General features: G+C 48.9%; 1 protein-coding gene across 1 annotated transcript in view; it reads left to right on the top strand.

Moving 5' to 3' along the window:
- Window positions 1-21,081, top strand: part of MYH9 (myosin heavy chain 9) — an 889,869-nt gene that overhangs the window by 95,940 nt on the left and 772,848 nt on the right. Inside the window, 1 exon segment of the mRNA XM_063940322.1 lies at window positions 7,079-7,106. Within this exon segment, the coding sequence (XP_063796392.1) occupies window positions 7,079-7,106 (28 nt within the window).

The raw sequence follows: 21,081 nt of genomic DNA, 5'->3' as shown, positions 1-21,081 counted from the left end.
CCCTATCTGATCTTTCATATGGACAGGGCAGAATTGAGGACTCGTCCCCAATTTCTCCCAAAGGTGGTATCAGCGTTTCATTTGAACCAACCTATTGTGGTGCCTGCGGCTACTCGGGACTTGTAGGACTCCAAGTTACTTGATGTAGTCAGAGCTTTGAAGATCTATGTAGCCAGGACAGCTGGAGTCAGGAAAACTGACTCGCTGTTTATCCTGCATGCACCCAACAAGCTGGGTGCTCCTGCTTCAAAGCAAACTATTGCTCGCTTGATCTGTAGCACGATTCAGCTGGTGCATTCTGCGGCTGGACTGCCGCATCCAAAATCAGTGAAAGCCCATTCCACAAGGAAGGTGGGCTCTTCTTGGGCGGCTGCCCGAGGGGTCTCTGCTTTACAGCTTTGCCGAGCTGCTACTTGGTCGGGTTCAAACACATTTGCTAAATTCTACAAGTTTGATACCCTGGCTGAGGAGGACCTTGTGTTTGCTCATTCGGTGCTGCAGAGTCATCCGCACTCTCCCGCCCGTTTGGGAGCTTTGGTATAATCCCCATGGTCCTTATGGAGTTCCCAGCATCCACTAGGACGTCAGAGAAAATAAGAATTTACTCACCGGTAATTCTATTTCTCGTAGTCCGTAGTGGATGCTGGGCGCCCGTCCCAAGTGCGGACTCTCTGCAATACGTGTATATAGTTATTGCTTAAGTAGAGGGTTATTGTTATGGGCCATCCGTCAAATGAGGCTGTTGTTGTTCATACTGTTAACTGGGTATGGTTATCACAAGTTGTACAGTGTGATTGGTGTGGCTGGTATGAGTCTTACCCTGTATTCCAAATCCTTTCCTTGTAGTGTCAGCTCTTCCGGGCACAGTTTCCCTAACTGAGGTCTGGAGGAGGGGCATAGAGGGAGGAGCCAGTGCACACAATCTTTCTTTTAGAGTGCCCAGTCTCCTGCGGAGCCCGTCTATTTCCCCATGGTCCTTACGGAGTTCCCAGCATCCACCACGGACTACGAGAAATAGAATCACCGGTGAGTAAATTCTTATTTTTTTTTTGTCTACTCCTGTTAATTGCCTAATCGGTTAAAGAACAGCACCTTCTGTCAAAATATAAATTCCATTTGGCATATCAACACTGCTCCTTTAGCTATCCACTCTCAACCTACATCAGGTGTGTATGTGTGGCTGTGGCATGCACTCCCTGAGAAATAGTTGATTTCACAAATTCATTGGTAATTGGACCATTGCTTATTAGCTGTGCATTCGCTAGGAGTTCTTCAAAACTTATTTTCTCTGACGTCCTAGTGGATGCTGGGAACTCCGTATGGACCATGGGGAATAGCGGCTCCGCAGGAGACTGGGCACAAAAGTAAAAGCTTTAGGACTACCTGGTGTGCACTGGCTCCTCCCCCTATGACCCTCCTCCAAGCCTCGGTTAGATTTTTGTGCCCGGCCGAGAAGGGTGCACACTTGGGGCTCTCCTGAGCTTCTTAGTGAAAAGTTTAGTTAGGTTTTTTATTTTCAGTGAGACCTGCTGGCAACAGGCTCACTGCATCGAGGGACTAAGGGGAGAAGAAGCGAACTCATCTGCGTGCAGAGTGGATTGGGCTTCTTAGGCTACTGGACACCATTAGCTCCAGAGGGACCGAACACAGGCCCAGCCTCGGAGCTCGGTCCCGGAGCCGCGCCGCCGGCCCCCTTACAGAGCCAGAAGCAAGAAAAGGTCCGGAAAAATTGGCGGCAGAAGACATCAGTCTTCAACAAGGTAGCGCACAGCACTGCAGCTGTGCGTCATTGTTACTCAGGCACACTTCACACTCCGGTCACTGAGGGTGCAGGGCGCTAGGGGGGGGCGCCCTGAGCAGCAATGTAAAACACCTTGGTTGGCATAAATACACCACATATAACCCCCAGGGCTATATGGGTGTATTTTAACCCCTGCCAGAACTTACCAAAAAGCGGGAGAAAAGGCCGCCGAGAAGGGGGCGGAGCCTATCTCCTCAGCACACGGGCGCCATTTTCCATCACAGCTCCGCTGGAAGGACGTCTCCCTGACTCTCCCCTGCAGTCCTGCACTACAGAAAAGGGTAAAAAAGAGGGGGGGCACTAATTTGGCGCAGTTTTATATAACAGCAGCTATAAAGGGAAAAAGCACACTTTTATAGTGGTATTCCTGTGTGTGTGTATATGTGTGTATATGTGTGTGTATATATGTATGTATATCTATATATCTATATCTATATATCTATAGCGCTCTGGTGTGTGCTGGCATACTCTCCCTCTGTCCCCCCAAAGGGCTAGTGGGGTCCTGTCCTCTATCAGAGCATTCCCTGTGTGTGTGCGGTGTGTCGGTACGATTGTGTCGACATGTTTGAAGAGGAAAATGAGATGGAGGCGGAGCAATTGCCTATTATACAGTTGTCACCCCCTAGGGAGTCGACACCTGAGTGGATGAGCTTGTGGAAGGAATTGCGTGACCGTGTCAGCTCCTTGCGACAGACAGTTGACGACATGAGACAGCCGGCTAATCAGCTTGTGCCTGTCCAGGGGTCTCAAACGCCATCAGGGGCGTTAAAACGCCCATTACCTCAAATGGCAGACACAGACACGGATACTGACTCCAGTGTCGATGATGAGGAGACAAACGTGACTTCCACTAGGGCCACACGTTACATGATTGAAGCAATGAAAAATGTATTGCATATCTCTGATAATACAAGTACCACTAAAAAGGGTATTATGTTTGGTGAGAAACTGCCTGTAGTTTTTCCTGTGTCCGAGGAATTAAATGAAGTGTGTGATGAGGCGTGGGTTTCCCCCGATAAGAAACTGATAATTCCTAAAAGGTTATTGGCATCGTACCCTTTCCCGCCAGAGGATAGGGCACGTTGGGAAACACCCCCTAGGGTGGATAAAGCGCTCACACGCTTGTCTAAACAGGTAGCACTACCCTCTCCTGATACGGCCGCCCTAAAGGAACCTGCCGATAGAAAGCTGGAGAATATCCTAAAATGTATATACACTCACACGGGTGTTATACTACGACCAGCAATAGCCTCAGCCTGGATGTGCAGTGCGGGCCTGGCGTGGTCGGATTCCCTGACTGAAAATATTGATACCCTTGATAGGGACAGTATATTATTGACTATAGAGCATTTGAAGGATGCATTTCTATATATGCGTGATGCACAGAGGGATATTTGCCGACTGGCATCAAGAGTTAGCGCGCTGTCCATTTCTGCAAGAAGAGGTTTATGGACGCGGCAGTGGTCAGGTGATGCGGATTCTAAAAAGCACATGGAAGTATTGCCTTATAAGGGGGAGGAGTTATTTGGGGTAGGTCTATCAGACCTGGTAGCCACGGCAACTGCTGGAAAATCCACATTTTTACCCCAGGTAGCTTCTCAACCTAAGAAGACGCCATATTATCAGGCGCAGTCCTTTCGGCCCCATAAGGGCAAGCGGGCAAAAGGCGCCTCATTTCTGCCCCGTGGCAGAGGGAGAGGAAAAAGGCTGCACCAAACAGCCAGTTCTCAGGAACAAAAGCCCTCTCCCGCCTCCGCAAAGTCCTCAGCATGACGCTGGGGCTTTACAAGCGGACTCAGGCACGGTGGGGGCCCGTCTCAAAAAGTTCAGTGCGCAGTGGGCCCACTCGCAAGTGGACCCCTGGATCCTTCAGGTGGTATCTCAGGGATACAAATTGGAATTCGAGATGTCTCCCCCTCGCCGTTTTCTAAAGTCTGCTTTACCGACGTCTCCCTCAGACAGGGAGGCAGTATTGGAAGCCATTCACAAGCTGTATTCCCAGCAGGTGATAATCAAGGTACCCCTCCTACAACAGGGAAAGGGATACTATTCCACACTATTTGTGGTACCGAAGCCGGACGGCTTGGTGAGACCAATTTTAAACCTGAAATCCTTGAACACTTACATACAAAGGTTCAAATTCAAGATGGAGTCACTCAGAGCAGTGATTGCAAACCTGGAAGAAGGACTATATGGTATCTCTGGACATCAAAGATGCTTACCTACATGTCCCAATTTACCCTTCTCACCAAGGGTACCTCAGGTTTGTGGTACAGAACTGTCACTATCAGTTTCAGACGCTGCCGTTTGGATTGTCCACGGCACCCCGGGTCTTTACCAAGGTAATGGCCGAAATGATGATACTCCTTCGAAGGAAGGGAGTTTTAGTTATCCCCTACTTGGACGATCTCCTGATAAGGGCAAGATCCAGGGAACAGTTGGAAGTCGGGGTAGCACTATCTCAGATAGTGCTGCGCCAGCACGGTTGGATTCTCAATATTCCAAAATCGCAGCTGATCCCGACGACACGACTTCTATTCCTAGGGATGATCCTGGACACAGTCCAGAAAAAGGTGTTTCTCCCGGAGGAGAAAGCCAGGGAGTTATCCGAACTAGTCAGAAATCTCCTAAAACCAGGCCAAGTCTCAGTGCATCAATGCACAAGGGTCCTGGGAAAGATGGTGGCTTCTTACGAAGCAATCCCATTCGGCAGATTCCACGCAAGAACCTTCCAGTGGGATCTGCTAGACAAATGGTCCGGGTCGCATCTTCAGATGCATCAGCGGATAATCTTGTCACCAAGGACAAGGGTGTCTCTCCTGTGGTGGTTGCAGAGTGCTCATCTTCTAGAGGGCCGCAGATTCGGCATTCAGGACTGGGTCCTGGTGACCACGGATGCCAGCCTGAGAGGCTGGGGAGCAGTCACACAGGGAAAAAATTTCCAGGGCTTGTGGTCAAGCCTGGAGACATCACGTCACATAAATATCCTGGAGCTAAGAGCCATCTACAATGCTCTAAGCCTAGCGAGACCTCTGCTTCAAGGTCAGCCGGTGCTGATCCAGTCGGACAACGTCACGGCAGTCGCCCACGTAAACAGACAGGGCGGCACAAGAAGCAGGAGGGCAATGACAGAAGTTGCAAGGATTCTTCGCTTTGCAGAAAATCATGTGATAGCACTGTCAGCAGTGTTCATTCTGGGAGTGGAAAACTGGGAAGCAGACTTCCTCAGCAGACACGACCTCCACCCGGGGGAGTGGGGACTTCACCATGTCTTCCACATGATTGTGAACCGTTGGGAAAAACCAAAGGTGGACATGATGGTGTCCCGTCTCAACAAAAAACTAGACAGGTATTGCGCCAGGTCAAGGGACCCTCAGGCAATAGCTGTGGACGCTCTGGTAACACCGTGGGTGTACCAGTCAGTGTATGTGTTCCCTCCTCTGCCTCTCATACCCAAGGTACTGAGAATCATAAGGAGGAGTAAGGACTATACTCGTGGCTCCGGATTGGCCAAGAAGGACTTGGTACCCGGAACTTCAAGAGATGCTCACAGAGGACCCGTGGCCTCTACCTCTAAGAAAGGACCTGCTCCAGCAGGGACCCTGTCTGTTCCAAGACTTACCGCGGCTGCGTTTGACGGCATGGCGGTTGAACGCCGGATCCTGAAGGAAAAAGGCATTCCGGATGAAGTCATCCCTACCCTGATCAAAGCCAGGAAGGATGTAACCGTACAACATTATCACCGTATTTGGCGTAAATATGTTGCGTGGTGCGAGGCCAGGAAGGCCCCTACAGAGGAATTTCAACTGGGTCGTTTCCTGCATTTCCTGCAAACAGGACTGTCTATGGGCCTAAAATTAGGGTCCATTAAGGTTCAAATTTCGGCCCTGTCGATTTTCTTCCAAAAAGAACTGGCTTCAGTTCCTGAAGTGCAGACGTTTGTCAAGGGGGTACTGCATATACAACCTCCTTTTGTACCTCCAGTGGCACCTTGGGATCTCAATGTAGTTTTGGGATTCCTAAAATCACATTGGTTTGAACCACTCTCCACTGTGGACTTAAAATATCTCACATGGAAAGTGGTAATGCTGTTAGCCCTGGCTTCAGCCAGGCGTGTATCAGAATTGGCGGCTTTATCCTATAAAAGCCCTTACCTAATTTTTCATATGGACAGGGCAGAATTGAGGACTCGTCCTCAATTTCTCCCTAAGGTGGTTTCAGCATTTCACTTGAACCAGCCTATTGTGGTACCTACGGCTACTAGGGACTTGGAGGACTCCAAGTTGCTGGATGTAGTCAGGGCCCTGAAAATATGTTTCCAGGACGGCGGGAGTCAGAAAATCTGACTCGCTGTTTATCCTGTATGCACCCAACAAGCTGGGTGCACCTGCTTCTAAGCAGACTATTGCTCGTTGGATTTGTAGTACAATTCAGCTTGCACATTCTGTGGCAGGCCTGCCACAGCCAAAATCTGTAAAAGCCCATTCCACAAGGAAAGTGGGCTCATCTTGGGCGGCTGCCCGAGGGGTCTCGGCTTTACAACTTTGCCGAGCAGCTACTTAGTCAGGGGCAAACACGTTTGCTAAATTCTACAAATTTGATACCCTGGCTGAGGAGGACCTGGAGTTCTCTCATTCGGTGCTGCAGAGTCATCCGCACTCTCCCGCCCGTTTGGGAGCTTTGGTATAATCCCCATGGTCCTTACGGAGTTCCCAGCATCCACTAGGACGTCAGAGAAAATAAGAATTTACTTACCGATAATTCTATTTCTCGTAGTCCGTAGTGGATGCTGGGCGCCCATCCCAAGTGCGGATTGTCTGCAATACTTGTACATAGTTATTGTTACAAAAATCAGGTTATTATTGTTGAGCCATCTTTTCAGAGGCTCCTCTGTTATCATGCTGTTAACTGGGTTCAGATCACAGGTTGTACGGTGTGATTGGTGTGGCTGGTATGAGTCTTACCCGGGATTCAATATCCTTCCTTATTGTGTACGCTCGTCCGGGCACAGTATCCTAACTGAGGCTTGGAGGAGGGTCATAGGGGGAGGAGCCAGTGCACACCAGGTAGTCCTAAAGCTTTTACTTTTGTGCCCAGTCTCCTGCGGAGCTGCTATTCCCCATGGTCCTTACGGAGTTCCCAGCATCCACTACGGACTACGAGAAATAGAATTATCGGTAAGTAAATTCTTATTTTTTTTTCTAAAAGCTACGTGTTGCTTATGGATAATTACTGTATGGCTTCCTTATTTTTCCACTTTCTCCCCACTCTCCACAGATAGAGAAGACCAGTCCATTCTTTGCACGTATGTATACTGTAAATCTTTGTTCTTTGCACGTATGTATACTGTAAATCTTTGTTCTTTGAAACTTCACCCACCACGTGAACATACCTTTATCTGTATAACGTGAGAGCATTTTAGTGTTTTGTGATGTTCCCCTTTAATAGTCTAACCCTAACTTTACCATCCCTGTAGAGCAGGCTTTTTCAACTGGTGTGCCGTGGCACACTAGTGTGCCGCGACCAGTTGCAAGGTGTGCAGTGGAGCCAGAGCAGCTTCCTGCACCTTCAGAGTGAACTGTTGGCCCGGGCTCTTAGAGGATCAGTCACACATCTTCCAGTTCCTGCCTGCATACACAGCTTTCCTTGCTCCCCAAATCCACACCTGCCTGCTGCTCAGTATTCGCAGCACTCCACTATGAACAATCCCCCACCACTGAGGGACAGGGAGGACGACAGCTGACTGGTAATGGCTAATATTTGTTTTTTTTTCCCTCCTGTGGGGAACAGAATGATTTATGGGGGGAACAATGTGAGTAATTCATGTGCCGAGCAATAGGATTTATGTAGGGCGCAATGTGATTGTTTTTTTTCTGTGTAGGTCCATGTATGTATGTGTATATATATTTCTGCTGGGGACTCCGTAAGGACCATGGGGAATAGACGGGCTCCGCAGGTAACATGGGCACTAAAAAACTTTAGATATGGGTGTGCACTGTCTCCTCCCTCTATGCCCCTCCTCTGTTTGATACTGTGCCCAGAGGAGACTGGGTGCATTACAGGGAGCTCTCCTGAGTTTCCTGAAAGAAAGTAATTTTGTTAGGTTTTTTTTATTGTCAGGGAGCTTGCTAGCAACAGACTCCCTGCATCGAGGGACTTAAAAGAGAGAAGCAAGACCTACTTAACTGCTAGGCTCTGCTTCTTAGGCTACTGGACACCATTAGCTCCAGAGGGAGTCTGAACGCAGGTCTCTCCTAGCTGTTTGTCCCGGAGCCGCGCCGCAGCCGTCGTCCTCAGAGCCGGAAGATAGAAGCCAGGTGAGTATGAGAAGAAAGACTTCAGAGGCGGCAGAAGACTTGAGATCTTCACTGAGGTAACGCTGCGAGCCGTTGCTCCCGCACAACACACACACTGATACCGACACGGATTCTGACTTCAGTGTCTACTACGATGATGCAAAGTTGCAGCCAAAATTGGCTAAAAGTATTCATTATATGATCATTGCAATAAAAGAGGTGTTGCATATCACAGATGACCCCTCTGTCCCTGACACGAGGGTGCGCATGTATAAGGAAAAACCTGAGGTAACCTTCCCCCATCTCACGAGATGAACGGATTATTTGAAAACGCTTGAATTTCCAAACAAAAAGCTGCAGATTCCCAAAAGGATTATTATGGCGTATCCGTTCCCTACTAAGGACAGGTTACGGTGGGAATCCTCCCCGAGGGTGGATAAAGCGTTGACTCGCTTATCCAAAAAATGTAGCGCTGCCATCTCCAGATACGGCAACCCGCAAGGATCCTGCTGATCACAGGCAGGAGACTACCTTGAAGTCTATTTACACACATACTGGTGCCTTACTCAGACCGCGATGGCGTCGGCTTGGGTTTGTAGCACTGTAGCAGCGTGGGCAGATGCCTTGTCTGCTGATATAGATACGCTGGATAAGGAAGCCATTTTATTGACCCTGTGTCATAATAAAGATGCTGTCCTTTATATGAGGGATGCTCAGAGACATTGGCCTACTGGGTTCCAGGGCCAACGCTATGGCGATTTCGGCTAGACGAGCCCTATGGACCCGACAATGGACGGGCGATGCCGACTCGAAGAGGCATATGGAGGTTTTACCTTACAAGGGTGAGGAATTGTTTGGGGAAGGTCTCAGACCTTGTTTCCACGTCTAAGGCAGGTAAATCAACTTTTTTGCCTTGTTTCCTCTCAGCCTGAGAAAACAATACATTATCAGATGCAGTCCTTTCGGTCGCATAAACCCAAGAGTGCAGGGATCTTCCTTTCTTGCCAGAGGAAAAACTGCATGACGCTGGGGCTCCGCTGAGGGAGTCCGCCCCAGTGGGGGCACGTCTTTGACTTTTCAGCCACGTCTGGGTTCACTCACAGGCAATAGAAATTGTTTCCCAGGGTTACCAGCTGGAATTCGAAGAGGTCCTACCGGCTTCTCCCCCAGAGAGGGAGATGGTGTTAAATGCAATTCAGAAATTGTGTCTTCAGCAAGTGGTGTTCAAAGTCCCCCTGCTGCAGCAGGTAATGGGGTATTACTCAACCCTGTTTTTAGTCCCGAAACCGGGCGGTTCGGTCAGGCCCACTTTGAATTTAAAATCCTTAAACTTATACTTAAAAAGGTTCAAGTTCAAGATGGAGTCGCTCAGAGCGGTCATCGCCAGCCTGGAAGGGGGGGATTATACATAAAGGATGCATACCTTCATGTCCCCATATATCTGCCTCATCAGGCGTTCCTGAGGTTTGCTGTACAGGATTGTCATTACCAATTTCAGACGTTGCCGTTTGGGCTTTCCACGGCCCCGAGAATTTTCACGAAGGTGATGTTGGAAATGATGGTGCTCCTGCGCAAGCAGGGTGTCACAATTATCCCGTACTTGGACGATCTCCTAATAAAAGTGAGATCGAGAGAACAGTTACTGAACAGCGCATCACTCTCCCTGAGGGTGTTGCAACAGCACGGCTGGATTCTCAATATCCCAAAGACACAGTTGGTTCCAACGACTCGTTTGCCTTTCTTAGGCATGGTTCTGGATACGGACCAGAAAAGGGTTTATTTTCCGACGGAAAAGGGCCCAAGAACTCGTGTCTTTGGTCAAGGACCTATTGAAGCCAAAAAGGGGTGTCTGTGCATCACTGCACTCGAATTCTGGGAAACATGGTGGCAACTTACGAGGCCATTCCATTCGGCAGGTTCCATGCAAGAACTTTTCAATGGGACCTTCTGGTCAAGTGGTCCGGGTCTCATCTACAAATTCATCAGATCACCCTGTCCCCCAAGGCCAGGCTATCTCTCCTGTGGTGGCTGCAGAGTGCTCATCTTCTAGAGGGTCGCAGGTTCGGCATTCAGGACCGAGTTCTGGTAACCACAGACGTGAGCCTCCGAGGTTGGGGAGCAGTCACACACGGGAGAAACTTCATGGGTCTCTGGTCAAGCCAGGAGACTTGTCTTCACATCAACGTACTGGAGTTGAGGGCCATATAAAACGGCCTTCGTCAACCAGAGACTTTCCTTCGCGACCTACCGGTTCTGATTCAGTCAGACAACATCACCGCAGTGGCTCATTTAAACCGCCAAGGCGTAACAAAGAGCAGAATGGCAATGGCAGAAGCCATCAGGATTCTTCGCTGGGTGGAAAATCATGTAAGCGCTCTGACAGTCTTCATCCCGGGAGTGGACAACTGGGAAGCGGACTTCCTCAGCAGGCACGATCTACATCCAGGAGAGTGGGGACTTCATCAGGAAGTCTTTGCAGAGATTGCAAGACAGTGGGGACTGCCTCAGATAGACAAGATGGCGTCACGCCTCAACAAAAAGCTACCGAGGTATTGCGCCAGGTCGAGTTACCCTCAGGCGATAGCAGTGGATGCCCTGGTGACACCGTGGGTGTTCCAGTCGGTCTATGTGTTTCCTCCTCTTCCCAGAGATATTGAGAATCATAAGACGAAGAGGAGTACAGACAATTCTCATTGTTCCAGATTGTCCTCGAAGGGCCTGGTATCCGGATCTGCAGGAAATGCTCACAGAAGATCCGTGGCCTCATCCTCTCAGAGAGGACCTGTTACAACAGGGGCCCTGTCTGTTCCAAGACTTACTGCGGCAGCGTTTGACGGCATGGCGGTTGAACGCCGGATCCTAGCGGAAAATGGCATTCCGGATGAGGTCATCCCTACTTTGATAAAGGCTAGGAAGGAAGTGACAGCGAAACATTATCACCGTATTTGGAGAAAGTATGTCTCTTGGTGTGAGTCCAGGAATGCTCCTCCGGAAGAATTCCATCTGGGCAGTTTCCTTCACTTCCTACAGACTGGAGTGAATTTGGGCCTAAAATTAGGGTCCATTAAGGTTCAGATTTCGGCCCTATCCATTTTCTTTCAGAAGAAATTGGCTTCTCTTCCGGAAGTACAGACTTTTGTGAAGGGAGTGCTGCATATACAGCCTCCTTTTGTGCCTCCAGTGGCACCCTGGGACCTTAACGTGGTGTTGCGTTTCCTTAAGTCTCACTGGTTTGAACCTCTTAAAACGGTGGAATTTAAGTATCTCACTTGGAAAGTGGTCATGTTGTTGGCCTTGGCATCGGCAAGGCGAGTGTCGGAATTGGCGGCTTTATCTCACAAAAGCCCCTATCTGGTTTTCCATGTGGATAGAGCAGAGTTGCGGACTCGTCCTCAATTTTTGCCCAAGGTGGTTCGTCTTTTCATATGAACCAACCTATTGTAGTGCCTGTGGCTACGCGGGACTTGGAGGATTCAAAGTCCCTTGATGTGGTCAGGGCATTGAAAATTTATGTAGCCAGAACGGCTAGGGTGAGGAAAACAGTCTGTCTGTCCTATATACAGCCAACAAGGTTGGCGCTCCTGCTTCTAAGCAGACTATTGCTCGCTGGATCTGCAACACGATTCAGCAGGCTCATTCTACGGCTGGATTGCCGGTACCAAATTCTGTAAAAGCCCATTCCACTAGGAAGGTGGGCTCTTCTTGGGCGGCTGCCCGAGGGGTCTCGGCATTACAGCTTTGCCGAGCAGCGACTTGGTCGGGTTCAAACACCTTTGCAAAATTCTACAAGTTTGATACCCTGGCTGAGGAGGACCTTATGTTTGCTCAATCGGTGCTGCAGAGTCATCCGCACTCTCCCGCCTGTTTTGGAGCTTTGGTATAATCCCCATGGTCCTTACGGAGTCCCCAGCATCCTCTAGGACGGAAGAGAAAATAAGACTTTAAACCTACCGGTAAATCTTTTTCTCCTAGTCCGTAGAGGATGCTGGGCGCCCGTCCCAGTGCGGACTACATTCTGCAAGACTTCTATATAGTTAATGCTTACATAAGGGTTATGTTACAGTTTTGATCAGTCTCGGGCTGATGCTGTTTAGTTTCATACTGTTTACTGGTTCGTATATTCAGGTTATACGGTGTGGATGGTGTGTTGGTATGAATCTTGCCCTTGGATTAACAAAAATCCTTTCCTCGTACTGTCCGTCTCCTCTGGGCACAGTTTCTCTAACTGAGGTCTGGAGGAGGGGCATAGAGGGAGGAGCCAGTGCACACACATATCTAAAGTTCTTTTTAGTGCCCATGTCTCCTGCGAAGCCAGTCTATTCCCCATGGTCCTTACGGAGTCCCCAGCATCCTCTACGGACTAGGAGAAAAAGATTTACCGGTAGATTCAAAATCTTCTTTTTGTATTTATTTTTTTTTCTGTGGGAAGCTGATGGTGTGCCTTGGCAATTTAAAAATATTCTTCTGTGTGCCGCGAGAAAAAAAAGGTTGAAAAATCACTGCTGGAGTGGGGTATGGCATATAGAGGAGGAGCTTCTGAATCTCTGCATGTAAATTATATTACCAGCTATAGATCCCACTGTAGTAGTGTGCCCGAAAGGAATCTGAGAAATGGCTTTAACAAAAGTAAAAATATCTTGTGTGGCTAGTGTCTAGATGTTGGTAGCATCTTCACGGAGTTCTCTGAATGGGGTGTAGTTTGAAAATAAGGCAGACTTATGCTTAACAAAATCCTAAATAAAGTTGCCTTATTTAAAGCTTGTGTGAAAGCCCACATGACTTTTACTAATACTTAAAATTGGGTTCATTCTCAATATGTAGGAAATGGCAAGCTATTTCCAGGCTAATAAATGATGGCAGTTCCATTTGATGGTAACAGATATAGGAGGTTATTCAGTGATGCACACAGATCTGGTTTTTCGCATCAAGATCTGCATCCATCTACTTGCATGCTGGGGTCTGCCCAGCATGTGTATGGTGCCACCCCACAATGCGTTTGAAATTTAATTGCAAATGCATCGTTTTGAGGTTGACCTCTGCCTGGCTGCACTGGCAGGCTATCCGGCACCATTATTTCTGTAACGTGATAGTGGATGCTGGGGACTCCGTAAGGACCATGGGGAATAGACGGGCTCCACAGGAGACAGGGCACTTTAAGAAAGAATTCGGAATACTGGTGTGCACTGGCTCCTCCCTCTGTCCCTCCTCCAGACCTCAGTTTGAATCTCTGCCCGGACGAGCTGGATGCACTTTAGTGAGCTTTCCTGAGCTTGCTAGATAGAAAGTATTTTGTTAGGATTTTTTATTTTCAGAGAGATCTGCTGGCAACAGACTCTCTGCTACGTGGGACTGAGGGGAGAGAAGCAGACCTACTCACTGTGCTTCTGTTTGGATATGTGTTAGTGCTAAGGTGAATTTATTGCACAAAAGATTAGAGAACAGACAGCAAATCTACCCATGTCTGTCCCTATGGAGCAGAGATCTTCAGAGTCTCACAATGCTCACTATCCAAAATAATAGACACTGATATCGACACGGAGTTTGACTCCAGTGTCGACTACGATAATGCAAAATTACAGCCAAAATGGCAGAAAAGTATTCAATATATGATTATTGTAATAAAGATGATTTGCATATCACTGATGACTCATCTGTCCCTGACACAAGGGTACACATGTTAAGGGGAAGAAAGCTGAGGTAAATTTCCCTCCTCTCATGAGGAAAGAGCGGGAATCTCCAGACAAGAGACTGCAGCTTCCCACAAAGAATTCTCAGGCAGTACCCTTTCCCCACTAGGGCCAGGATGTGATGGGAATCTACCCCTAGGGTGTCACGTTTGCCCAAAAGGTAGCCCTAGCTATTCTCAGGTATCCTGCAAATAGCGTGCACATTTTGGTACACTACTCAGACCGGCGATTGTGTCGGCATGAGTTTATAGCGCTGTGGCGGTGTGGACAGGTACCTTATCAGCAGAAATTGAGACCCTAGTGTGTGTGTGTGTATATATGTGTGTGTGTGTGTGTGTATATATCTATATATCTATATATCTATATATCTATATATGTATCCCATATCCAAATATTCCGAAATACGGACTTTTTTGAGTGAGATAGTGAAACCTTGTTTTTTGATGGCTCAATGTACACAAACTTTGTTTAATACACAGTTATTATTAATATTGTATTAAATGACCTACAGGCTGTGTATAAGGTGTATATGTAACATAAATGCATTCTGTAATTAGATTTAGGTCCCATCACCATGATATCTCATTATGGTATCTAATTATTCCAAAATACGGAATAATCCGATATCCAAAATACCTCTGGTCCCAAGCATTTTGGATAAGGGATACTCAACATGTATGTATGTATGTATGTATGAAGAGACATGAGTATACTGGGTCCTAGAGTCAAAGCTATGTCGATTTCTGCTTGACGTATCCTGTAGAATATGCAATGGACAGATGATGCCAACTTAAGTGGCATATGGAAGGCTGAGGATTGTGTGGAGAAGAGTTCTCGGACCTGGTCTCCACAGCTATAGCTGGTAATTCTGATATTTTGCCTTATATTCCTGCACAGCCTAGGAAAGCACGTCATTATCAAATGCAGCCTTTCGAACAAAGAAACAAGAAAGTCCGAGGTGCGTCCTTTCTTGCCAGAGGCGGGAACAGAGGAAAGCAGCTGCACAACACAGCTAGTTTCCAGGAACAGAAGTCCTCCCCGGCCTCTACGAAAATCCACTGCATGTCGCTTGGGCTCCACAGGCGGAGCTAGGCCCGGTGGGGGCACGTTTTAGTAAGTTCAGCCACAAGTGGGTTCACTCCCCGTTAGATCCCTGGGCAATAGATATTGTGTCTCAGGGATACAAGCTGTACTTTGAGAAGATGCCTCCTCACTGCCGGCTCCCCCCCGAGAGGGAAACAGGGTTAACTGCAATTCACAAATTGTATCTTCAACAGGTGGTCAAGGTTCCCCTCCTTCAACGAGGGGGTTATTCGACCATGTTGTAGTCCCGAAACCAGATGGTTCGGTCAGACCCATATTGAATTTAAAATCCCTGAACATATACTTGAAAAAGTTCAAGTTCAAGATGGAATCGCTCAGAGCGGTCATCGCAAGGGAGGGGGATTTTATGGTGTCTCTGGACATGAAGGATGCTTACCTTCATGTCCCCGTTTATCCACCTCATCAGGAGTACCTCAGATTTGTGGTACAGGATTGTCATTACCAATTCCAGACGTTGCCGTTTGGTCGGTCCACGGCACCGAGAATATTTACCAAGGTAATGGCAGTAATGATGGGGCTCCTGCGAAAGCAAGGAGTCACAATTATCCCATACTTGGACGATCTCCTCATAAAGGCGAGGTCCAGAGAGCAGTTGCTGATCAGTGTAGCATGCTCTCGGGAAGTGTTACAACAGCACGGCTGGATTCTGAATATTCCAAAGTCGCAGCTGATTCCAACGACGCGTCTGCCCTTCCTGGGCATGATTCTGGACACAGACCAGAAGAAGGTTTTTCTCCCGACGGAGAAGGCTCAGGAACTCATGACACTGGTCAGAGACCTCTTAAAACCAAAACTGGTGTCGGTGCATCACTGCACGAGAGTCCTGGGAAAGATGGCGGCGTCATACGAGGCCATTCCCTTCGGCAGGTTCCATGCGAGGACCTTTTCAATGGGATCTGTTGGACAAGTGATCCGGATCGCATCTTCAGATGCATCGGCTGATCACCCTATCCCCCAGGGCTAGGGTGTCTCTTCTGTGGTGGCTGCAGAGTACTCACCTTCTCGAGGGCCGCAGGTTCGGCATTCAGGACTGGGTCCTGGTGACCACGGATGCAAGCCTCCGAGGGTGGGGGGCAGTCACTCAGGGAAGAAGTTTCCAAGGGCTGTGGTCAAGTCAGGAGACTTGCCTTCACATCAATATCCTGGAACTAAGGGCCATATACAATGCCCTAAGTCAAGCGGAGACCCTGCTTCACAACCAATCGGTGCTGATTCAATCAGACATCACCGCAGTGGCTCATGTAAACCGCCAAGACGGCACAAGGAGCATGGTGGTGATGGCGGAAGCCACCAGATTTCTTCGATGGGCGGAGAATCACGTACGAGCACCGTCAGCAGTGTTCATTCCGGGAGTGGACAACTGGGAAGCAGACTTCCTCAGCAGACACGACCTCCACCCGGGGGAGTGGGGACTTAATCAAGAAGCCTTCACACAGATTACAAGTCGTTGGGAACTGCAACAGGTGGATATGATGGCATCCCGCCTCAACAAAAAGCTACAAATGTATTGCACCAGGTCAAGAGACCCTCAGGCGATAGCTGTGGACGCACTAGTGACACCGTGGGTGTACTAGTCGGTTTGTGTTTCCTCCTCTTCCTCTCATACCCAAGGTGCTGAGAATCTTAAGAAAAAGAGGAGTGAGAACAATACTCATTGTGCCGGATTGGCCAAGAAGGACTTGGTATCCGGAACTGCAAGAAATGCTCACAGAGGACCCATGGCCTCTGCCTCTCAGACAGGATCTGTTGCAACAGGGGCCCTGTCTGTTCCAAGACTTACCGCTGCTGCGTTTGACGGCATGGCGGTTGAACGCCGGATCCTAGCGGAGAAAGGCATTCCGGATGAGGTTATTCCTACGCTAATAAAGGCTAGGAAGGACGAGACAGCAAAACATTATCACCGTATATGGCGAAAATATGTTGCTTGGTGTGAGGCCAGGAAGGCCCCTACAAAGGAATTCCAGCTGGGCCGTTTCCTTCACTTCCTACAGTCGGGAGTGACTATGGGCTTAAAATTAGGGTCCATTAAGGTCCAGATTTTGGCCCTATCCATTTTCTTTCAAAAGGAACTGGCTTCTCTTCCTAAAGTTCAGACGTTTGTAAAGAGTGCTGCATATTCAGCCCCCTTTTGTGCCTCCAGTGGCACCTTGGGATCTTAACATGGTGTTGAGTTTCCCGAAATCTCACTGGTTTGAGCCACTTAAAACCGTGGAGTTAAAATATCTCACGTGGAAGGTGGTCATGCTGTTGGCCTTGGCTTCGGCTAGGCCTGTGTCAGAATTGGCGGCTTTGTCACATAAAAGCCCCTATCTGGTTTTCCATATGGACAGGAGGGCAGAATTACGGACTCGTCCGCAATTTCTGCCAAAATTGGTGTCATCTTTTTATTTGAACCAACCTATTGTGGTGCCTGCGGCTACTCGTGACTTGGAGGATTCCAAGTTACTAGATGTAGTCAGGGCTTTGAAGGTTTATGTAGCCAGAACGGCTGGAGTCGGGAAAACTGACTCGCTGTTTATCCTGTATGCATCCAACAAGCTGGGTGCTCCTGCTTCAAAGCAAACTATTGCTCGCTGGATCTGTAACACTATTCAGCAGGCTCATTCTGCAGCTGGATTGCCGCCTCCAAAATCAGTAAAAGCCCATTCCACAAGGAAGGTGGGCTCTTCTTGGGCGGCTGCCCGAGGGGACTCTGCATTACAGCTTTGCTGAGCAGCTACTTGGTCGGGTTCAAACACTTTTGCAAAGTTATACGAGTTTGATACCCTGGCTGAGGAGGACCTTTGTGTTTGCTCATTCGGTGCTGCAGAGTCATCCGCACTCTCCCGCCCGTTTGGGAGCTTTGGTGTAATCCCCATGGTCCTTACGGAGTCCCCAGCATCCACTAGGACGTTAGAGAAAACAAGATTTCTCTGACGTCCTAGTGGATGCTGGGAACTCCGTAAGGACCATGGGGAATAGTGGCTCCGCAGGAGACTGGGCACAAAAGTAAAGCTTTAGGACTACCTGGTGTGCACTGGCTCCTCCCCCTATGACCCTCCTCCAAGCCTCTGTTAGATTTTTGTGCCCGGCCGAGAAGGGTGCACACTAGGGGCTCTCCTGAGCTTCTTAGTGAAAGTTTAGTTTTAGGTTTTTTATTTTCAGTGAGACCTGCTGGCAACAGGCTCACTGCATCGAGGGACTAAGGGGAGAAGAAGCGAACCTGCCTGCTTGCAGCCAGCTTGGGCTTCTTAGGCTACTGGACACCATTAGCTCCAGAGGGACCGAACACAGGCCCAGCCTCGGAGCTCGGTCCCAGAGCCGCGCCGCCGGCCCCCTTACAGAGCCAGAAGCAAGAAGAGGTCCGGAAAAATCGGCGGCAGAAGACATCAGTCTTCAACAAGGTAGCGCACAGCACTGCAGCTGTGCGCCATTGTTACTCAGGCACACTTCACACTTCGGTCACTGAGGGTGCAGGGCGCTAGGGGGGGGCGCCCTGAGCAGCAATGTAAACACCTTGGCTGGCATAAATACACCACATATAACCCCCGGGGCTATATGGATGTATTTTAACCCCTGCCAGAACTCACCAAAAAGCGGGAGAAAAGGCCGCCGAGAAGGGGGCGGAGCCTATCTCCTCAGCACACGGGCGCCATTTTCCATCACAGCTCCGCTGGAAGGACGTCTCCCTGACTCTCCCCTGCAGTCCTGCACTACAGAAAAGGGTAAAAAAGAGGGGGGGGCATTAATTTGGTGCAGTTTTAATACTAACAGCAGCTATAAAGGGAAAAGCACATTTTATAGTGGTATTCCTGTCTATATATAGCGCTCTGGTGTGTGCTGGCATACTCTCCCTCTGTCTCCCCAAAGGGCTAGTGGGGTCCTGTCCTCTATCAGAGCATTCCCTGTGTGTGCGGTGTCTGTACGATTGTGTCGACATGTTTGAGGAGGAAAATGAGATGGAGGCGGAGCAATTGCCTATTATAGAGTTGTCACCCCCTAGGGAGTCGACACCTGAGTGGATGAGCTTATGGAAGGAATTGAGTGACAGTGTCAGCTCTTTACGACAGACAGTTGACATGAGACAGCCGACTACTCAGCTTGTGCCTGTCCAGGGGTCTCAAACGCCATCAGGGGCTTTAAAACGCCCGTTACCTCAAATGGCAGACACAGACACGGATACTGACTCCAGTGTCGATGAGGAGACAAACGTGACTTCCACTAGGGCCACACGTTACATGATTGAAGCAATGAAAAATGTATTGCATATCTCTGATAATACAAGTACCACTAAAAAGGGTATTATGTTTGGTGAGAAAAAACTGCCTGTAGTTTTTTCTGTATCCGAGGAATTAAATGAAGTGTGTGATGAGGCGTGGGTTTCCCCCGATAAAAAACTGATAATTCCTAAAAGGTTATTGGCATCGTACCCTTTCCCGCCAGAGGATAGGGCACGTTGGGAAACACCCCCTAGGGTGGATAAAGCGCTCACACGCTTGTCTAAACAGGTAGCACTACCCTCTCCTGATACGGCCGCCCTAAAGGAACCTGCCGATAGAAAGCTGGAGAATATCCTAAAATGTATATACACTCACACGGGTGTTATACTGCGACCAGCAATCGCCTCAGCCTGGATGTGCAGTGCGGGCCTGGCGTGGTCTGATTCCCTGACTTAAAATATTGATACCCTTGATAGGGACAGTATATTATTGACTATAGAGCATTTGAAGGATGCATTTCTATATATGCGTGATGCACAGAGGGATATTTGCCGACTGGCATCAAGAGTTAGCGCGCTGTCCATTTCTGCAAGAAGAGGTTTATGGACGCGGCAGTGGTCAGGTGATGCGGATTCTAAAAGGCACATGGAAGTATTGCCTTATAAGGGGGAGGAGTTATTTGGGGTAGGTCTATCAGACCTGGTAGCCACGGCAACTGCTGGAAAATCCACATTTTTACCCCAGGTAGCTTCTCAACCTAAGAAGACGCCGTATTATCAGGCGCAGTCCTTTCGGCCCCATAAGGGCAAGCGGGCAAAAGGCGCCTCATTTCTGCCCCGTGGCAGAGGGAGAGGAAAAAGGCTGCAACAAACAGCCAGTTCCCAGGAACAAAAGCCCTCTCCCGCCTCCGCAAAATCCTCAGCATGACGCTGGGGCTTTACAAGCGGACTCAGGCACGGTGGGGGCCCGTCTCCAGAAATTCGAGACGTCTCCCCCTCGCCGTTTTCTAAAGTCTGCTTTACCGACGTCTCCCTCAGACAGGGAGGCAGTATTGGAAGCCATTCACAAGCTATATTCCCAGCAGGTGATAATCAAGGTACCCCTCCTACAGCAGGGAAAGGGGTACTATTCCACACTATTTGTGGTACCGAAGCCGGACGGCTCGGTGAGACCAATTTTAAACCTGAAATCCTTGAACATACAAAGGTTCAAATTCAAGATGGAGTCACTCAGAGCAGTGATTGCAAACCTGGAAGAAGGGGACTATATGGTGTCTCTGGACATCAAAGATGCTTACCTACATGTCCCAATTTACCCTTCTCACCAAGGGTACCTCAGGTTTGTGGTACAGAACTGTCACTATCAGTTTCAGACGCTGCCGTTTGGATTGTCCACGGCACCCCGGGTCTTTACCAAGGTAATGGCCGAAATGATGATACTCCTTCGAAGGAAGGGAGTTTTAGTTATCCCTTACTTGGACGATCTCCTGATAAGGGCAAGATCATGGGAACAGTTGGAAGTCGGAGTAGCACTATCTCAGATAGTGCTGCGCCAGCACGGTTGGATTCTCAATATTCCAAAATCGCAGCTGATCCCGACGACACGACTTCTATTCCTAGGGATGATCCTGGACACAGTCCAGAAAAAGGTGTTTCTCCCGGAGGAGAAAGCCAGGGAGTTATCCGAACTAGTCAGAAATCTCCTAAAACCAGGCCAAGTCTCAGTGCATCAATGCACAAGGGTCCTGGGAAAGATGGTGGCTTCTTACGAAGCAATCCCATTCGGCAGATTCCACGCAAGAACCTTCCAGTGGGATCTGCTAGACAAATGGTCCGGGTCGCATCTTCAGATGCATCAGCGGATAATCTTGTCACCAAGGACAAGGGTCTCTCTCCTGTGGTGGTTGCAGAGTGCTCATCTTCTAGAGGGCTGCAGATTCGGCATTCAGGACTGGGTCCTGGTGACCACGGATGCCAGCCTGAGAGGCTGGGGAG

The sequence above is a fragment of the Pseudophryne corroboree genome, chromosome 9 (assembly GCF_028390025.1).
Source record: "Pseudophryne corroboree isolate aPseCor3 chromosome 9, aPseCor3.hap2, whole genome shotgun sequence".
Taxonomy (NCBI): domain Eukaryota; kingdom Metazoa; phylum Chordata; class Amphibia; order Anura; family Myobatrachidae; genus Pseudophryne; species Pseudophryne corroboree.
The sequence above is the reverse complement of the archived record's forward strand: the minus strand, read 5'-3'. Positions and strand labels throughout refer to the sequence as shown.